This window comes from Desarmillaria tabescens (assembly GCF_030435595.1).
Source record: "Desarmillaria tabescens strain CCBAS 213 chromosome Unknown EV420scaffold_125, whole genome shotgun sequence".
NCBI lineage: Eukaryota > Fungi > Basidiomycota > Agaricomycetes > Agaricales > Physalacriaceae > Desarmillaria > Desarmillaria tabescens.
Window position 1 is genome coordinate 30,602 of NW_026848424.1, and position 17,784 is coordinate 48,385.

Sequence of the window (17,784 nt, forward strand, 5' to 3'; positions counted from 1 at the left end):
ATATCTTAGCGTTCTTACCCTGCAGGAACGAACCGAGGCGCTTGTGAGCACGACTGCGAATCACGGCAGCCGTTCAATTGGGCTAACCAAGCTCGACTCAGGCCTTCGATATGTCCTTGCCTGATGCAGACACTCGGACCTTTTGATTTCAAACCCGAAAACGCCAGTCAGTCTTGTGGGTCTTGAGCTATCCATGCTGCGTCACACTTTATTAATAAAACATATTATATCTTCACAGATGTCGATGAAGTTTGAACCCTTGAGTTCGAAGCATGGACCCCTTGAAGCTATCATCAGTGCCTTGATATTCTTAGCTTCCTCCCGTCCCTCCCCGCCACATTGACTGATTTCTTTCAAGCAGAAGAGTCGAGTTATATGTACACCAGAAAGCAGTTCCTTAGTCTTGGTTTCTACTCTACGCTTACTGACATTCCGATTCGGGACAGCCGTCTTCTCGACGCTAATTGCACCCGATTGGCTTCCTTCGTCATTAAACCGCACAAACCTGCTGGAATAATTTCCAGTTCATTTGACGACTTCGCACTTCTAAATCCGCAACATCTGGACCACTATGGAATACAAGAACTGGCTCAAGAATCGCTTACGACTCCCATCCGTTGACTATAAACGGCCTCTTCAGAGATCCTAGTACTTAGCTATTAGACGATCTAACACGTTTTTAGGCCTTTCACATTCCTTGGCGGTGTTCGGTGCCTTACTTACAACGTGGAATACATGTGCCGCGAGGCTGCCAATGCGTTTGCATCCATATTGAGTGTTTTCCGACTTAGTTCATCCCAATTCATTTCCCGTTTTCCAGGCCCTCATGAGATCCGAAATTATTCTGCGGCGACGTTTGCTCCGTATTCTATTGGTTTCCTTCCTTCTCCGTTGGCCATCGCAATTCTGAAGACGACACAGAAGCAGTACTCAAATGAGCTCATAAACCAGGAATTGACTTGCTGGCTCTCTGTCACTGGTTAGGGCTGGTTCTTTCCCATAGTTTGCGACAACGCTGTCTTTATACTAGTAATTCTGATCCTTCATTTTTATCATTGGCATCCTGCACACCTCTTACACCTACGAAGGTCTCGTTATAGCGAAGTTTACTGTTTAAGCAAGCAGTCCAAGATGGTTCTCCGAAACCTTGAGACTACAGTTAATGTGAGGTCCCCTGAAATATGGCGTCATATATAATACCGTTTCATATCATGCCAATATCATGCTATCCTCTCTGTGCTGCCAGCGTGACAGAATCCACGTGATCGCGATGCCTGTGACCCTTCGCGTTTGGTCCCGGAGGCTGCCAGGACTTGAGGTCACTACTGTTCCATGCCCTGAGTGGATGCGGCGGACCCTTCCTCGAATCTATGTAAGCACGGAGAAATGGGAAACCGTACACTGATGACATTCAAATCCACACTGAAGTCAAATTTATCCCAGGTATTATTGTCGCATTGGAGATAATATTATTGAGTAGTCATGTTACATAGGGTGTCGGTAAGGCGAATGACGAGAAATAAGTACTTGAGTCCAATTTTGCTCTGTAAGCCTATTGTCGTGCGCCTGTCTTGCGAATGAGCTCATTATTCTTCCGCATAACGAGTGGTGGCTCGCACAGCTCGTTCTTTCCAAGGATTTTCCGGGGATCACACTATTGGAAGAACTTTGGGATTTAGATCGCCAAAACTGATAACAAGAAACTCCAAAGGATATTCGAGATTATTAATTACGGAGCTTTTTTCGAGTCGCATCTACGTTCGTGGTTATCGTGTATTGGGATTTCAGCCCATGATATACCTACGCCATACTCTCGATCGGTATCGAACTAAGGTAAAGTCAGTACTCCTCTATCACGGGTACAAGTCGTTTTACGAGAACATGATAGAATCGAATACCATATTTCTGTGCATAAATAGTATCTACTGCTTATATCTGTCACAATATGAGCTTTACAACTCCATCAAGACTCCTTCATGGTATCAGCAAGCCACTCGATCATTAACGGCGTCAATTCGCTCAACCGTTTCTCCTTCGCGATAAAGTCAAATATCGGCGTAACATGAATCCCACCCTTCTCCAGCACAAACCTGGCATCGCTATGAAATGGCTTCAAATACCTCTCATAAAACCGCTCGCCCTTCTCCCGAAGGAAATCCCATTCCCCCGCTGTAACGAGGACGCGGCTGACAGTTTTACTCAGAGGCTTGAACCACTCCTCTGGCGCCTCTAATACATCCACGTACGCGATGTCATCCTTAGGGACGTCCCTGAGAAGATCCTGACAGACGCCGCTGTGGTACTCGGCTGGGATAAAGTCGCGTTCGTGTCGGGGCGCCAGAAGGGGTAGAGGCATCTGCGCGTCCTCCATCGCTCCGACAAAAGGAGAAACGAGGAGTAGTCCGCGAAAGTGCGCATCCGAGCGGACTGGGGGGGCTTCGATCGAGGGTAAGGGATAGAGTATGTGGGAGAGGAGCTGAAGTGCGAGGTTCCCTCCTGCAGAGTCACCGCCAATGATGATATTCTCCGGTAAGACGCCGGCTGCTATGAGGTGCTGAAGCCCGTCTGTTGCCTCGCGTAATTGGCTGGGGAAAACGGCGTTGGGGAGGAGATCTGCAATGGGATGTAATTAGTAACTGTTTAGAAGAAGTTCATGAGGGTTGTACGTACTGTATGAAACGATGGCAATGCCGATATTGACACCTCGTTTTTCGAGTTCTAGCTGCATGTAACGCAACCAAGAGAGCTGTTTTTCGCCAAGGCTAAGCTTGTATCCTCCTCCTGTGAAGATACATTAGTAATCCCAATCGCGTCAACGACTTGCTATTTACAGCGACGTTGTTTAATTTAGAAGGCAGAGGAGATTCGTGGTCACGAGAGCAACCGACGTGAGAATGCTGGTCCACGCTTAGGCTCGGATGTACAAGCCGCCTTAGCCAGAGAGAACACGAGAAATAACTTACCATGGCAGTAAAAGAGTACCTTATCTAGACGTTTTGGACCAACCCAGAGAAGCTTGGCGCCATTGCAAAGCTCTTCAACGGATGGTTTCAGACCAGTCGTCGTGGTCCAGGCTTCATAGTTACTGAGAGAATCCGGCATAGGTAATCCTTTGCCATGTATCAGAAAAACGTTGAATACCGCCAAAGACCAGATTTGCCGCCAGCTCTTGTTGCGCTCGTATGTGAAGAACGAAGCGAAGAGACGCCATGGAAGATAGACCACTGAATTCGAGAAATATCGGCTGATTTTCATTTCCCCAACAAGGATCACTCACCAAGACGACAGATTACGGAGAGAAGTGTTATCCTTTGCGAAAAGGACAATCGCTGTTGCGTAGATGAATGGCCCGCTGGCATGACGCTGTATCTCGGGTCCTGGAGGCGCTGAGTGAAAATATATCAGTGTGAGAAAGAAGTCCAGCACGAGGACAACTACATATGCCCGGTTCCATTATTACTGCGCCCGGAACAAGGCTCCCGTATTACGTTGTCAATTCGTGTAATCGCGAAGGGATGATCGTACCGCACGCGAGCTCACGTACTACCGACGCGTTGTAGGTTGGAGAGATCCTTTCGGGAACCATGGAACTGCAGGCTTCCCGGAAACTTGCTTTTGACTTGAAAGAGACGGCGACTATGTGCGCACTATAGGCCAGTCCTTGGAAAACATGAATCAATATGTCAGGAGAGCATTCGAGAGACAATGAATGTAGGCAGTACTGAAGAAGATTATCCGGGTCCTGACTTCCTTGTCCCGGTGCTGGTGGTTAAAGGGAGGATCAGGGTCACTCACGTAATACGAAGTGGGTGCGGCAGCGCGGCATGGATGATCGGAAGATGCCGGGCCGACGAAATTTCGCAGCGACCACGATCAAGTAAACGATCGAAAACTTGACTGCCATGGCGATCTTTGAATAGCCTGGTCACCATCAGATATTGACTTGGATCAGTATCATAACAGAAGTATCTTTTTGTGGGGCAACGAGGTCCCAGAAACAGTTATCAGCATTTTCAAGGGTAAAGGCTCGCGCCGCACGGCTCCGACAGGGGGCACATCGCAAGTTGCAGCCTCCGCTGCCTTGGAGGATGATACTCACCGCGACACCACCTACTGGAATTTCTCTCCAAAGTACATATATCCACGCCTCATGTCCGTGATCACGGGAAGTATATTACAACAGCAAATACACAAACAAAGGCCTTGAGGCTGGCCTTTGTTCCGTGAGTGGCATGTATACTTTGTGCCCGATTATTGATCTGCTTATAGTTAACCAGAAGCCACCTTTAATAGTTGACTTTAAACGTTGACTTTCGTCTACTAGTACTCTCGATTTCCTGTCTCCCTACATGGCCCGCATCATTAGAACCTACGCCTCGAGCAACTTACTCCATGCTACACCCGCACAGCCGCTCAAGCCAGAGATCTATGACCGTCCATGTACTCCAGAGCCTTTTCTACCCCCACTTCGAAGAACTGACTCGACGGAAACTCTCCGTGCCACTGCCACTCGTAATCGAGGACGCCCGCATAGACAACATTCACGAAGCCGCGTAACATTAAACGGCCATAAAGATGAAGAATCTCTGTACATGTTCCCAAAGAAGAGAAACTCGTCCACAGACACTATTCGTGCTCAAAAACTACCGGGTAAAGGGTTTAATACCGAAGACGACGCTCTCGAAAATGGAGATGACATCGTCGTCTATCCTTGTCCCGACGACGACATTCCTACTATCCCTGACGAAGACGGTCTTCCGGTCCCCATTCTTCCACCCAGAACCTTCTTGGCCCCTAAACTACCACTACCGACCCATTTTTTCGGCCAGAAGCTACCCTTTTCTCGTCGCGCCGATCTCTGTTCCCTGACGAGTAAGCGCCTTGTCCCAGAGCGGTTCAGTCTCCCCCAGAAGCTTCGTGTACGCGACGTTTGCGCGGACGACGATGAACCCAATGCAGAAGATAGCGGTTCCCGCCGTTCCAAGACCGCTCCGACGGTCTGGGATATGAACGCCTCTCTGACATTCTACGAGAAGAGCGGACAGTTCTTTGATATTTGGGATATGGATGACAGGTTCGTTGAATGTTTTCTTCCTTGTATTCTTCTTCCTGTACTGATCTGCGCTTCCTGTCCAGCCAAGTGATCGCGATTCCAGCACGAATGCACTTCATTCTCAAAGATCCAGAACGGTGGGATGGTGTCCCCATGGAGAACACCCCAGACATTCGGTACATCGACTTTCGATGCCAGTCGTTCGACTACGATCCTCTTGCGCTTTCAAAGACTCCTCCGAATCCGAATCCCGATCTTGAACCCAACTACATGCAATCAGACTTCTACGTCGACTATCGAGGGCCGATTGCATGGGGAAAATCCAATGGCTCTCAAGGCATCTGCGCGTTCCCCGTGTGGAGGAAGACTACCAGGGTGAACTGGTTTATGAGAAAACGGCGTTGCAACGTTAGGTGTTTACCTGTGCGGAAGAATTACGAATTCGAATTTTCGGACGGGGAGGAGGAAGAGGACTGGGATGACGCGGAGGAGCTGATGCAGGATGGGTGGTACCTCAAATTTATGATACCCATACCTGTCTCGCTGTTCAGGGTCAAGCAGACCAGGGCGTTTAGGGCGGAAGCATCCGCTTGGATTGGGAGAGAGGAAGGCGGGGGAGTATTAATGGCCGATACTGATTTTATGGTGTCGCATTTACGGCTTAAGGAGATAGCAAAGAGATAACTTAGTAATATCTAGAGTACATATAAGTTACTTGTTCTAACAACACTAATAGAAATGTAGTACATACCTAAGGACTTGTTCGGAGCCGACAATATCACCTGCTTCGGAAAAAGTGCGACGACTTGAGATCGGGCCCGCTTACCAGTTTCCTGCGAATCTCATTATTAGCACGCGAATACGAACTACCAAGAGATCAGGACCGTCGTATCCCATTTCCCGAGGCTTCTCGGCCTAGTAGCAGATCAAAGTCATCGACACTGGAACTTGAGCTCCGAGAGAGAACCCATCCATAGAAGCCACCCTTGTAATATATGGCCACTGGCTATTAGCGAGGTTTCCGCAATCTCCGTCGGTTTCAGAAGTACCGAGTCACGCACGCGCCGACAAAGTCATGTATGATGCATTCGACGCGTTCTGGACAGTGATTGATACTACTGAACCAGTTTGCAAGGCTAGCGGGCGCCGTGGTTGACGCACTAAAGCTTAAGCGAGGCTCACTGTTGACCCATCCCGTGAACCCATATGTCGTTTCCAGGCGTATGCAGACCCGAGACAAAGCCCCCCAAACGTCACTATGATCCTTCTTCCTCGTCATAAGTAGAGAACGATTATCAAAGCCGTTCGAAACCGGTCCTAGTCATCCAATGACGCACGCGACACAAGGGTCTGTTATCGGAAGGCTACATATAATTAATTAAACGTCGAAAAGTGTATGTATCCTAGAGGTATAATGTGATATAATGTACCAGTAAGAAATCGGGTAAACATGTTGAGAGAACAAGGAGAAAAAAGACTACCATAAATGCACCGTCATACCGCGAGCTCTCAGCTCGTCCATCCATTCCGTCATGTTATCGTTCTCCTCTATCTCTGCTCGCGTCCCGATGACCAGAGACTCCAGAGCGCTGACAACGACATCATCGTCGCTGTCGCATTCACTCGAAGGGATACTCGAGCGACAAGTCTCGAAAGAAGTGTCGCTCATACTGGTCTCGTCACCCTCGTTCATACTTCTACTCCCTTCCTCAGCCTCGACATCGACCGGAGTCGCGATCCTTCTTACTACGACACGTTCCTCCGCCCTACTCTCCACCATAGTCTTGAGCGAATCCACATCCGGCAAAGCCGTCCAAACGAGCTCCAACATCCTCAGATGGGGGAGAATCAGAGGAGTACTACGTGCATCATCGACCACGAGCCACCGCAGCAGCATCGTAACCATATTACAATGTACACACTCCGAATCGCGAGGTTCGATGACGCAGAGCTCCCTAATTGAAGAAACCCCATCCAAAAAGTCCCACAACACGATGTCTCCGCTCTGGAGCTTCTGTATGTGCGAGGAACAGTGATCCCCTGGACACTGCGTCATGTCAAGGCTGAACGCGCTAAGCTGGCATTTGGAGCGCTTGATGAGGGAAAGAAGGGAATGGAATGAGACGTCGAATGTATAGTCTTTGCCGAAGAGAATGCTGAGACGATCCAGGAAAGGGATAGTCACTGTCTGTGCGAACGTGTCGAAGTCCGAGGGGAGGGCATGAAGAGTCAATGCTTGGATATGGATCAACCGGACGGGGGCATCGGTGAATACGGGGAAGAGCGAGAGATGGAGGACTGGTGTATCAAGCTGGTATGCCCCTAGACGAACCACCTCGGAGTGGTCTGCCTGTCCCCTTAGGTCCATGCATCGCACGCCGTACGGAAGTGACAAAACGCCCAGCGCTGCGTCCACGTTGACATAGCGAAGTCGAGGGACAAATTTGAATTGCTCGACGGGATGATCGCTTGGGATGTCCCCGACGCGAAGCACCAGGCTCTCTAGGATGTCAAAGGGGTAAGAGAGGAAGCGCCAGAGCTGTCCGTGATCAACGACGATGATTGCCTCCTTCCATCGCCCGGCATGACCCAGGACCAGATTGAGGACGTGCCGACGTGCGTAGGCGTGGTGGATGTCCAACTCGATCCTGACAGATAATGGGGTGTTCGCTCTAGCACGAGCGATGTACAGGTGCAAGAGCTCCAGATTAGAATCCGGATCAAGATCCTGGGTGACGTCGAGATATGACCACATCTCGGGCATGTCCAACGATAGCTTGCGCCAGTGAGAGCATACATGTGATATCACTAACGGGGTTAGCCATTGAAGATGAGAGTTAGCGTCGTTGTCGTCGTCACGGTAGCAGGCAAAGATGAGTATGCGCTTGAGAATTTTGTCTGGGTCATGTTGTGAAGATAAGGAAAGGGTAAGTGAATCATCTGGCTGGGAAAGGGGATTGCGCAGGCGACGAACTGGCGCAGAAGATAGGCTGACGCAGATGTTGATGTGGGTTTGCACATCTGCTCTTCTTGATTCGAGTTGAGCGACGATGTCGCGCAATCGCGTTAGTTCGCAGTCGTAATCGGCGGCAATGCCTTCAAGACGCGATTTCTCACGGAAGATAGTTTTGCGCTGCCTGTTTGACGGGGAATAGAAAGTGCGACATTGTTCTGCGAAAGAAACCGGTGGGCCAGCGTCGGCTAGGGAGAATGTGTGTTTGCATTGATCACAAAGAACGATAGGTAGAAGGACGTTCCTACTATAAATGTGAGTAAAATAGCTATCTGAGTTATTCAAGAACATACCACGATCTTGACTTTCTTTTTCCGGTCATGGTACAAAGAAGCGAACAATGCTCTCAGTGGAAACGCTAAACTGAAACTGCTTGAGATATGAGATGGTACGAAGAAGTAGTTCGATACCTGAGACGGGGACAGAAATGGGGAGAAGTGAGAAAATGCAGATGCAGCAAAGGCAGTCGACAGTCCTGTCAGGCGATATATATGAGAATGGAGACAAAGGGAAAGAAAAGGTTCCGCACCTGACTCATTTCCATGATTCCCTATCCCCATACTAAAGCGCATGAAAGAATATTCGCCGTCTAATCTCCTGATTAAAAGAGAGCCTTTGTCCTGCTACCTAAACGGAATCTTTAGCGATGAAAATAGATCACCATAACGGAACATACCGCATAGTCGTTGGATTGGAAGCACGGCGAATTTCACAGAATACATATATAACCACCGATGCTTGAGGCAAGAGTCAAGACGCTGTCTATCATGCGGTGAGATGGAAGAGAGAGGAAAGATGCCATATGGGCTGGGTATTTGTTGACTGACCAAGCTCAAGCAAATAACGCGTGACGTAAGTCATGTTCGGCTCTTCGGCTTCATAGGGGTTTTGGCATTGCAGCTCAAGACGATGGAAAATGTATAACTTGACTGAACCTGTAAACCAGGTCTCTGACCGATGGTGAGAGCGACATAACGAGTGGTGAATCGCGCCGAGGAACCAGGCAAAGACGATCCCTAGTGGCTATTCAATGATGGACAGAAAGTACGGTTATTTTGTAAGAACGCATCAGTTACGAAGGACGTATACTATACAGTTCGTATGATGCAATTATTATCTTTAAGTCATAGTGTACCAATGAAAAAGTAAATCAACATGCGACAAGAGAACAAGAAAGTAAAGACTACCGTAGATACACGACCATCCCTCGAGTTCTTACATCCTTCATCCACTCCCACAGGAAATTGTCCACATCTATTTCTCCTCGTGATTCCATAACGAGAGACCGAAGAGCGCTGACAACAACAGGATCACCGCTGTCGCCCTCACTCGAAAGAACACTCGTCTCGGAAGAAGCATCACCCATGCTAATGTCATCTCCAAACCCGCCCACACTTACGTCTCCACTCGCTTCCCCGTCTTCTCCATCTCCAAACATAACACGTTCCTCCACCCGACTCTCCACCATAGACCTGAGCGGCATCACATTCCGAGTCGTCAAAGCTGCCCAGACAAACTCCAGGTTCCTCAGATGGGGGAGTATCATACTCGGATCATCGTTACTCAAGACGAGGAGCCACTCGATCACTAACGGTAATATATGACCACAATGTCTACACCCCGAGCCTAGTGGCGCGATGACCCGAAGCTCCGTAATCGAAGGAATCGCTTCCAAAAACTCCCGTAGCTCATTTTCATATTCAAGTTTCTCTATGTGTGACTGGACGTGTTCCCCACGACAATATGTCATGTCCAGAGTGAACGCGCTAAGCTTGCATTCGGAGCGCTCAACAAGGGAGAGAAGGGAAAGAAACAGGGAGATGTCGAACTTGTAGTCTTTGTCTAAGACTAGGCTGAACCGATCCAAGTTGGGCATGGTTATGGTGTCTAAGAGCATCTCGAAGTCGGAAGAGAGGGAATGGAGGGTCAGCGCTTGTAGGTTGGTCCACTGGAGAGAGCCGCTGCGGAACGGGGGGAAGAGCGAGAGATGAAGACCTGGTGCATCGAGTTGGCATGACTCAAAACAAACAACGTCCGGGACATCTGTCCCACCCATTAGGCCCGGGCTTTCCGCATAGAAAGGAGATAATAAATCGCTAAACGCCGCGTCTATTTTGACATGGCGAAGTTTCGGGACAAATTTAAAATACTCGACAATTTGGTCTCTTTAAATGTTCAGAATACGAAGCACTAGCTTCTCCAAGATGTCAAAGGAGTCAGGGAGGAACTGCCAAAGCAGCTGATGATCAACGATGATGATTGCCTCCCTCCATCGTTTGGCATGCTCCAGGACTAGACTAAAGGCGCGGTAGTGGAGGTTGAAGAGCTCCATGTCCGAATTAATCCTGACCGATAATGGCGTGTCCATTTTAGTGCGGGCGATATACATACGTAAGAGTTCTAGATTGGACTTCGGGTTTAGGTCCCAGGTGACGTCTAGGTATGACCACATCTCAGGCATATCCAAGGATACCTTGCGCCAGTGAGAGCAGACGTGTGATATTACCAACGGGGTTAGCCAGTGAAGGTGAGAGTCGAAGGCGTCGTCTTCGCCGCGGTAGCAGGCGAAAGTGAATATGCGCTTGAGAATCTTGTCTGGGTCATGTTGCGCAAGTGAAGAAAAGAAAGGTTGATAATTATTTGGCTGGGAAAGGGGATTGCGCAGACGACGGATAGGCGCTGAAGCTAGGCTAGCGTAGTCGTCGATATGGGTCTGTACTTGGGCTCTTCCCGATTCTAGCTGGGTGACGATGTCGCGCAGTCGTGTTAATTCGCGGTCGTAATCATCGGCAACGCCTTCAAGACGTGATTTTTTGCGGAGGATCTCTTCGCGTTGCCTGCTCGAAGGGGTATAGAAACCGCGACACTGTTCTGCGAAAGAAGCGGGCGGGCGAGTATCGGATGGACAGAATGCATGTTGACAATGATCGCAAAGAACAATAGGCTCATGGGATGTCCTACTACCGACGTGAGTACAAACCCATCGAGTTATTCGAGAAGAACGTACTGCGATGATTTCCCGGTCATGGTTCTTCGATCTTCTCAATTAGAGCGCCAGAGTCAAACTTCTTGAGATACGAAATGGCGGACAGAAACACGTCCTTACCAGAGACAAAGGCAGAAATGGGAAGAGGTGGGAAAGAGCAGATGTAGATTTTGACAGTATTGCAAAGGCTTTTATATGAGTATGAGGACAAAGGGAAGGAAACAGCCACGCTTGCCTTTCTGACATCTCCATGCCGACTATTCGCCACCGAGAGAGAGCCCTTGTCCTGCTACCTTACAAAGCAACCTTGAGAATGATGATCATAACTGTCACCCAATTGAGAAAAAGACGTCGCACTGCAGTACATTGATGTATATCACCACAAGGGCTACGGCGCTTTAAATAAGGAGAAGAGACTTCGAATGGTTTCATTTTTACCGGATGGATTTTGTACCAGGATCGAGAGTGCTGTGAATGAGGTGTGGTATTCCTTCTCGCTAAGTTGTACCATTTCCTGCAGTGATATGAACAGTAATGCCGAAGACAGATGTTTACGCCCTGTTTATTGTGGACGGGAGAAGGTAAGTGGCGCGTCGGTGCCTGTATTTGGCACCCAAGCTCAGACAAACAACGCGTGACGTAGCTGGTCTCGGCTCTTCTGATTCCTTCCCTCCTCCACTGATGTTCTCCCTCATCTCGCTCTGTCAATGAATCCCGCTGCATAACTATGATACTCTCCGATGGCTTGGTAACGTCCTCTTTCCACGCTACGGCGACTTCATTTTCGTCCATGCAGTGGAGCATCTGCATCAGCGGGCACTGTAATGATCCTGTCATAGCGTGATTTTACCGGAGTGTTGCGACTCTAACCGGCGGGGAATCTGGGGTTATCCATCTGGGAAAAAGCTCCGTGAATTGTTTGTTCGTACTGAGCCGGCGTCTCCACTAACTCGCTCTTTTTAGTTCTTTTGATATCGGGATGTCGGACTCAGTTCTGGAAATACCAACAACTTCCTCATGGCCGCCGGACGTCGAAGTGGACGCCGGCTCTGGATATCTCAAACCGATTCATGTCGTCGTAGTTTAGGCCCGAGGTTGCGATGTCATACTCTTCGTTATCTCCACCGATGCTCGTATATGCGCACACAAATATCGCCATTATATAACTTTCAAGCGCCGGCAATTTTAGACAGATTCTGCTCTCTGGAAGCGACATCAATTGTTACGCGGTTGAACGGCTGCGATGCCATCTGGGGCCAATGAAAGTGTTCCAAGGACATAAGCGAGAGATCTTATCTGCGGATATGTGTGAGTGCTAAGGATTGTAGTGTATCATCTAGTGCCTCATAGTGTGGGACAGTCATTCACATCAAGGGCTAGATGACGGAAATGCTATCACCCCCGACGATGCACTCCATCATTTATTTGTGAGCATCTCTCTCTTGTTTACAAAGTCTCACTCTGACAGTGATATACACGCTACTAGTACTCCGGGTCATAAACTGACCATTTTCATGAAAGCGTCCGCAAACGTCTGAGCCTACCCCGGCTATCGTGTTATAGCGACGGACATTTGGACCGTGCATCTCCTGGCATTGGCAGAACCTTGACTGAAGGACGCAAGTGACATCCAATTTATCGAAGGCATTCATATTGGTTCTAATCTCCGCGTAGGATTCTCTCTATATATGGTGATCAATACGCACCAGAGAATTCGCCGCCAAGAGATGAAAAGAAGCAGAGGTTACGGGATAAGGGATCATGAATATCTATGTACGTTTACCCCGTGATTCTTCCCACCATCTGATTCTTATGATATCAAAGCACAGCAGTTGGAACTGGTTTTTGAGTTAGGCCTCTTTCGTTCGTGAAACATCAAGACCCAAGTATGCACGGTTTACTTATGTCCTTATCTTATCTCCAACGTGCTTTTTTCCCTAGTCAAACGTTCAGAATGTCGGTCCCGTGTCCTGAACTCGTATAAGCAACACGGGGCTCAGGAATGCTTCAGGGCGTTATTCTTGCTCGATGCGCCTATCTGGGTGATCAGGGTTCAGGGACTGATGTCGATACATTCTCGTCGGTCATAAGGCAGGGACAGGGAAATCAGGGAGTTCGTTGCAGCCTGTCGTTAGGCTGCGTACCTCCTCAATTCCGCCTCTCTCGGAGATGTTCGAGGTGAACTGTTTCGTTACTGAGTGTTGTTTGACGCACTCACGTCTCTCCAGCGAAGCTCATTTTCTTCTTAATTTCTTTGGTTGCCGCTATGGAGTGTACACGCCGATCTGGCTAAAGCGTCCGTTCTGTTCGCTCACAATGTATTCAGTCTGAGCTGCCCATTATGGGTAAGTGAAACGTTCGTTGTCAGGATGTTCGGACCGGTGATTGACTTGGACGTATGTACTACTATTGCAGCTTTAAGTCCATTCCATGCCAGTGCTATGGGCCCCGGAACGTCAAGCGTGCGATTCTTCTCATGTCGACATCGCGTTGCGAACAATGGTCAATATTGTTTTCCTTTCTTTCTTACTAGCCTCCCATGCGAAACTTGAATGTTGGTCCATTACAGGTTTCACCTTCAGTCAAGCCATGCAAATCAAAATTAAAAGCCTCCGCTTTCCCTTGGATTTATCTCCTTCAAGGCAAGGGATGCGATAGTCATTTGATGATGCGCGTGCCTGAACGAGCCCACGGTTATCAGTCGTTGGGAGGGTCGAACTCCCATCAGAGCTGTGACATCATTGGAATTTCAGGATTCTCCGAATGGCAGAGAGGCGGGTCCAAGAGGGCGCCATCACAATGCAGATGGTAAGGAGTTTGACTTTTCAAATACGTACTCTGGATAACCGAGGAACTGTGAACAGTGGCGGTTGACCAGCCGCGGAGCAGCAGCTGCTCTCCCAAAAAAGTTCGTTTCAATTTCGTTCCATGTATTTACGTCCCAATCTCACGCAATGCTCCAGCGACGTATTCTGACAAGCCATAATTAAAACGTGAAAGGACGCTATTAATATCGCATCGTTCATAGGGGGGAGAGCAAGAAAGCAATTGACAAGGAGCGCGGAAGTCAGAGGCGCATCACTGCCCCGGGTTGGACAAGTCGTAAGAAAGGATTTTATCTTTGGACTCGGGGTTCGCCTCAAGCTCGCGTTCGTGTTCGTCGTGCCCAATGCTGAGGAGAACGTAGACTCCATGGGGCGCGCGAAGGCAAAGGGAGAACAAGCTACCGTTCACCGTTGTGAATACCGTAATTTGATGGACCGCCCCCACCGGGGAAAGCGGGCATGTTTTTCCAAGGTATTACCTCCAAGATTCAAAGGTCGCGTAAATCTCAAGGTTCGAAGTTTAGGCAAACGATACCGTGGCCACATCTTTTCCAACGGAACCGTCGAATTTGTAGGGTGAACCCACGATTGCAACGACCTTCTGCCGCGAAAGAAAGGTACTTCTGCTGCGCCACCCGAAGCTTGAAAAAAAAAAAAACGTTACGGGTTGAAGGTTTTGCTCTCGAACCTTCTGGACTCGTTCGTATATGTTGCAGACAGATACAACTTACCAACTAATTGACAGTGCCAGTTAGATTTTGTTGATCAGGGTCTGATGTCGTCGTCGGTCATAAGGTAAGGCAGGAGGTGGGTTTTTCATTCGAACAATGATAGACGACTGCAACGAGTATATACCAACTCGTCGGTTCCCAGTTGCTGCATTAGAGTGCGAAGAGGGAATATTCCGAAATTTCGGGAAGCTCCATTGGGCCCGGTGACAGAAGAGGGGGAGGCGTTGGAAATTGAGATGGGAGGGGGGGGGAGCCATGAATTCGGAGGGTTCCGTTACGAAGACCAAAGCACCCGCGAGTTGCACACACATTACATGAGAACATTCGAGGAAGTTTAGAAAGAAGACGAGAAGGGAGCGAAAAAAAAAAAGTTGGAAAAGGCTACCTGAGAAATTGAGAATCGAGATCTGATCACGATAGGATTTTTGGCAGATGGGAAAAAATGACAGGACAGGAAGGACAGAATACCAAAATTGAAAATCCGTCCGCCACCGAAAAAGGTTTAGCCAGGAATTGGGCGTGCGTGGAGGGAAATAAACATTTCGGTTTGGATAGATGTGTGTGGGGTTGTCGTAAAATGTATATGAGGACGAGACAAGGAAGGTGGGTGGTGGTGTTGTCGACGGAGTATTGAATGACGCTATTACGTTGGAGAGAGAAAGAAGGAAAGAAGGAAGAGTGAGGAGGGAAAACGTGGGTGAAGAGATGGACGGATGGTGGATTGCTGCGATTCGATGTCTGTTTGTCGGCAATGAACGAGGGAAACAAATGAAGCACCCTCCATCCAACACGTGAAACTACGGGTAACTTGGTCGCGAGGCACTTCGAGAAGCCAAACGAACCAGTTCGGTTCACCGGGACTTTTTGGGAAAATGATTTTTTATTGAATTGGTTGAGTCAAATGCAAATTGGAAGAGTTACGTACTAGAGAACACGGAGGAGGAAACATAAACGGGTCGCGCCTTTTTGAGGCTGTATCTCGATTTCCACCTCTCTCTCTCTTTCTGGTTTTTCTTATAATACCACCTCTGAGCAGGGCCAGACTTATGCCCCGAGCAGAACCCACAAAGACGACAACGACCACTTTGACACTATCTGGAATGTCTTCGACTGCGACTGCGACTACTACTACTACTGGTGGCGCTAAGAAGAAGCACATATGCGGGACGTGCGACCGCGCGTTTACGACGAGCGGCCATCTCGCACGGCACTCGCGTGTCCACACTGGGGAGCGGAACCACAAGTGTCCGTTCCCAGGCTGTGAGACGAGGTGTTCGAGGCAGGACAACCTCCAACAGCAGTGAGTTGCATTAGCTAATCCCATCTCTGCTTGTGCACCGCCGCTGACGGGCCCCGCTCAAGTTATCGTATCCATCTCTCTCCGGGCTCGCGGCGCAACTCTGCGCGCTCCGTCATCTCACGCGTCATGAACAGTCCCACGGGTGGCGGTGCTAAACGCGGCGTGTCCCCTCCTCCTGCTCTAGAACCTGCGAGGCTGTACGCCCACCACTCCCAATCCCCGCCCTGACTCCCCACCGCCGCTCACACAAGCCACACTCCCCGCGACCGCCGCCGCCCTCCGGTCCTCCGAGCCCGCCTCTCCCCGATTCGCCCTACTCCCATCTCTCCATGCCGCCCACCCCGACGTCCGCTACGAATTATTCATATCGGAATGGCACGTCTACGTATCAGGAGCAGCCTGGCTCGGGGTATACCTTATGTCCACACGACGCCTTCTCCCCCGACACAGTACTACGAGGTCGCTTCTTCAGGAGGCGTCATCCCGGCATTCTATATCCCATATCTCCCCTCCCTCGCCAGAGAGCAATAGTTCTGGCCCGCCGACGCCTGCGTCCTATGCTGCGGTGTATGACCAGGCGGAGTACCGGTACGAGAGCCCACCGCCGGTGTTGGCTCCCATACAGGGCGGGCGGAGAGATTCCCTGGGTGTGGCAGAGAGGCACTATATCCATCAGCCCCAGCCGTATTACCAGCAGGACTGTGAGTCTAGGTCACGGGGCGTGGAAAGGCGGCTTGAAAGGCGGTTTGGTCCAACAAACATAGAAAGCGGTGGAGTAAGTTATATGACCTTTTCCCCTCTCTCTCTGTCTTGTTGTTGCTGCAGTCTATACATGTATCAACACCCTCACCATCGACATGCTCAGCTTTCTTACTATCCTCTCGTCGTCTATCTACTACTTACGGGTCCCTGTCTATATAGTTGTGTAATTGTACAGTGTGGTATGTGGTATATTAGTAACGGTTCGAATAACCGATTTGCATATTCCTCCGCGAGCGTCCTGAAACCTGTCATAGTATGACATTCCCTCCCCTCCGCCTAACCGCCCAGCCGTGCCTGGTCGTTCCAAAACGGTCAGCGCATTTAAATTATCCACCACGCCACGCCCTTGCCCCTAAGATACTACATAACTCTCCACTACTAATCTGTTGCAATTTCAACCTTCTCTCTCTCCTCATGTCCTATTCTAATTGGCTTTCGGATTACCCGCGAATGGCCTTCCGCTTCTTTTCATCAATTGTGGGTAAAACCCATGATGTGACGGCGAGGTTCTAGGTCGTGGTGATATCTACTTACAGGTGGGCCCGTGGACTTGGGAGCTTTTTCTCTTCGAATATACATACTGTCAAATTGCTTTAACTGCCTTGTGTCGTCATCTAGGAACCCATGGTCTTTCTGGCACTTAACCTGGCTGTTTCGACCTTATATCCGCGACAACAATCCACCCACAAACGCCTTTCCACACCGAACCGCTTGACAACAACCGGCTTTCTGATGTCGATGAGCTTTGCAGCAGGTGTTATCTCTGGCCGTTTCCGTAGGTCCGCATAATATACGTATAAATCACAGCTTTAACCCCTGTGTATTAGCCGCCTCGTCATATGCAACCCAGCCTGCTAATCAGGGCGCCGACCATACGGACTTTCTAACGCATCAACGTCGATAAAACACTCTTGCTGCGTCTGGGGTATCCGGTCCAGCCATGTATTATTATCGGGGATACCGCTCTTGCTTCTCACCAAAGTCCCGTTATGTTCACCACGAATCCCGACGTTAGTTGCAACAACATAATCCTCGGACGCATCAAACGTAGAAATAACGCTTGCGCAGTCTAGGTCCTGTAATTGTGATTGATGGGTGAGTCGCATTCGGGCGG

General features: G+C 49.3%; 7 protein-coding genes across 7 annotated transcripts; 3 read left to right on the top strand and 4 right to left on the bottom strand.

Annotated features, from left to right (window-relative positions):
• Window positions 1-1,706: 1,706 nt before the first annotated feature.
• Window positions 1,707-3,493, bottom strand: EV420DRAFT_1590252 (Alpha/Beta hydrolase protein). The gene is made up of 4 exons (XM_060474905.1): window positions 3,439-3,493; window positions 2,964-3,386; window positions 2,671-2,781; window positions 1,707-2,613 (listed from the first exon to the last, which is right to left on the bottom strand). Exons 2-4 carry the CDS (start codon window positions 3,253-3,255, stop codon window positions 1,964-1,966), a joined length of 1,053 nt encoding a protein of 350 aa, XP_060322288.1. The 5' UTR covers window positions 3,256-3,386; window positions 3,439-3,493; the 3' UTR covers window positions 1,707-1,963.
• A 413-nt stretch (window positions 3,494-3,906) lies between these two features.
• On the top strand, window positions 3,907-5,837 carry EV420DRAFT_1590260 (uncharacterized protein). The gene is made up of 2 exons (XM_060474906.1): window positions 3,907-5,074; window positions 5,137-5,837. Exons 1-2 carry the CDS (start codon window positions 4,350-4,352, stop codon window positions 5,735-5,737), a joined length of 1,326 nt encoding a protein of 441 aa, XP_060322289.1. The 5' UTR covers window positions 3,907-4,349; the 3' UTR covers window positions 5,738-5,837.
• A 594-nt stretch (window positions 5,838-6,431) lies between these two features.
• EV420DRAFT_236559 (uncharacterized protein) lies at window positions 6,432-8,526 on the bottom strand. The gene is made up of 3 exons (XM_060481334.1): window positions 8,477-8,526; window positions 8,360-8,424; window positions 6,432-8,310 (listed from the first exon to the last, which is right to left on the bottom strand). The coding sequence occupies exons 2-3, from the start codon at window positions 8,386-8,388 to the stop codon at window positions 6,531-6,533; spliced, it is 1,809 nt and encodes a 602-aa protein (XP_060322290.1). The 5' UTR covers window positions 8,389-8,424; window positions 8,477-8,526; the 3' UTR covers window positions 6,432-6,530.
• Window positions 8,527-9,041: 515 nt separating this feature from the next.
• Window positions 9,042-10,259, bottom strand: EV420DRAFT_236579 (uncharacterized protein). The gene has a single exon (XM_060481335.1). The coding sequence runs from the start codon at window positions 10,120-10,122 to the stop codon at window positions 9,250-9,252; it is 873 nt and encodes a 290-aa protein (XP_060322291.1). The 5' UTR covers window positions 10,123-10,259; the 3' UTR covers window positions 9,042-9,249.
• On the bottom strand, window positions 9,952-11,620 carry EV420DRAFT_236598 (uncharacterized protein). Its single transcript, XM_060481336.1, has 5 exons — window positions 11,491-11,620; window positions 11,410-11,440; window positions 11,288-11,345; window positions 11,074-11,097; window positions 9,952-11,023 (listed from the first exon to the last, which is right to left on the bottom strand). Exons 2-5 carry the CDS (start codon window positions 11,417-11,419, stop codon window positions 10,234-10,236), a joined length of 882 nt encoding a protein of 293 aa, XP_060322292.1. The 5' UTR covers window positions 11,420-11,440; window positions 11,491-11,620; the 3' UTR covers window positions 9,952-10,233.
• Window positions 11,621-15,708: 4,088 nt separating this feature from the next.
• On the top strand, window positions 15,709-15,912 carry EV420DRAFT_1281146 (uncharacterized protein; the record flags this gene model as incomplete). The annotated part of the gene is made up of 1 exon (XM_060468247.1): window positions 15,709-15,912. The coding sequence occupies one exon, from the start codon at window positions 15,709-15,711 to the stop codon at window positions 15,910-15,912; it is 204 nt and encodes a 67-aa protein (XP_060322293.1).
• Window positions 15,913-16,129: 217 nt separating this feature from the next.
• On the top strand, window positions 16,130-17,201 carry EV420DRAFT_236829 (uncharacterized protein). The gene has a single exon (XM_060481337.1). It carries the CDS (start codon window positions 16,327-16,329, stop codon window positions 16,927-16,929), a length of 603 nt encoding a protein of 200 aa, XP_060322294.1. The 5' UTR covers window positions 16,130-16,326; the 3' UTR covers window positions 16,930-17,201.
• The last annotated feature ends 583 nt before the right edge of the window (window positions 17,202-17,784 follow it).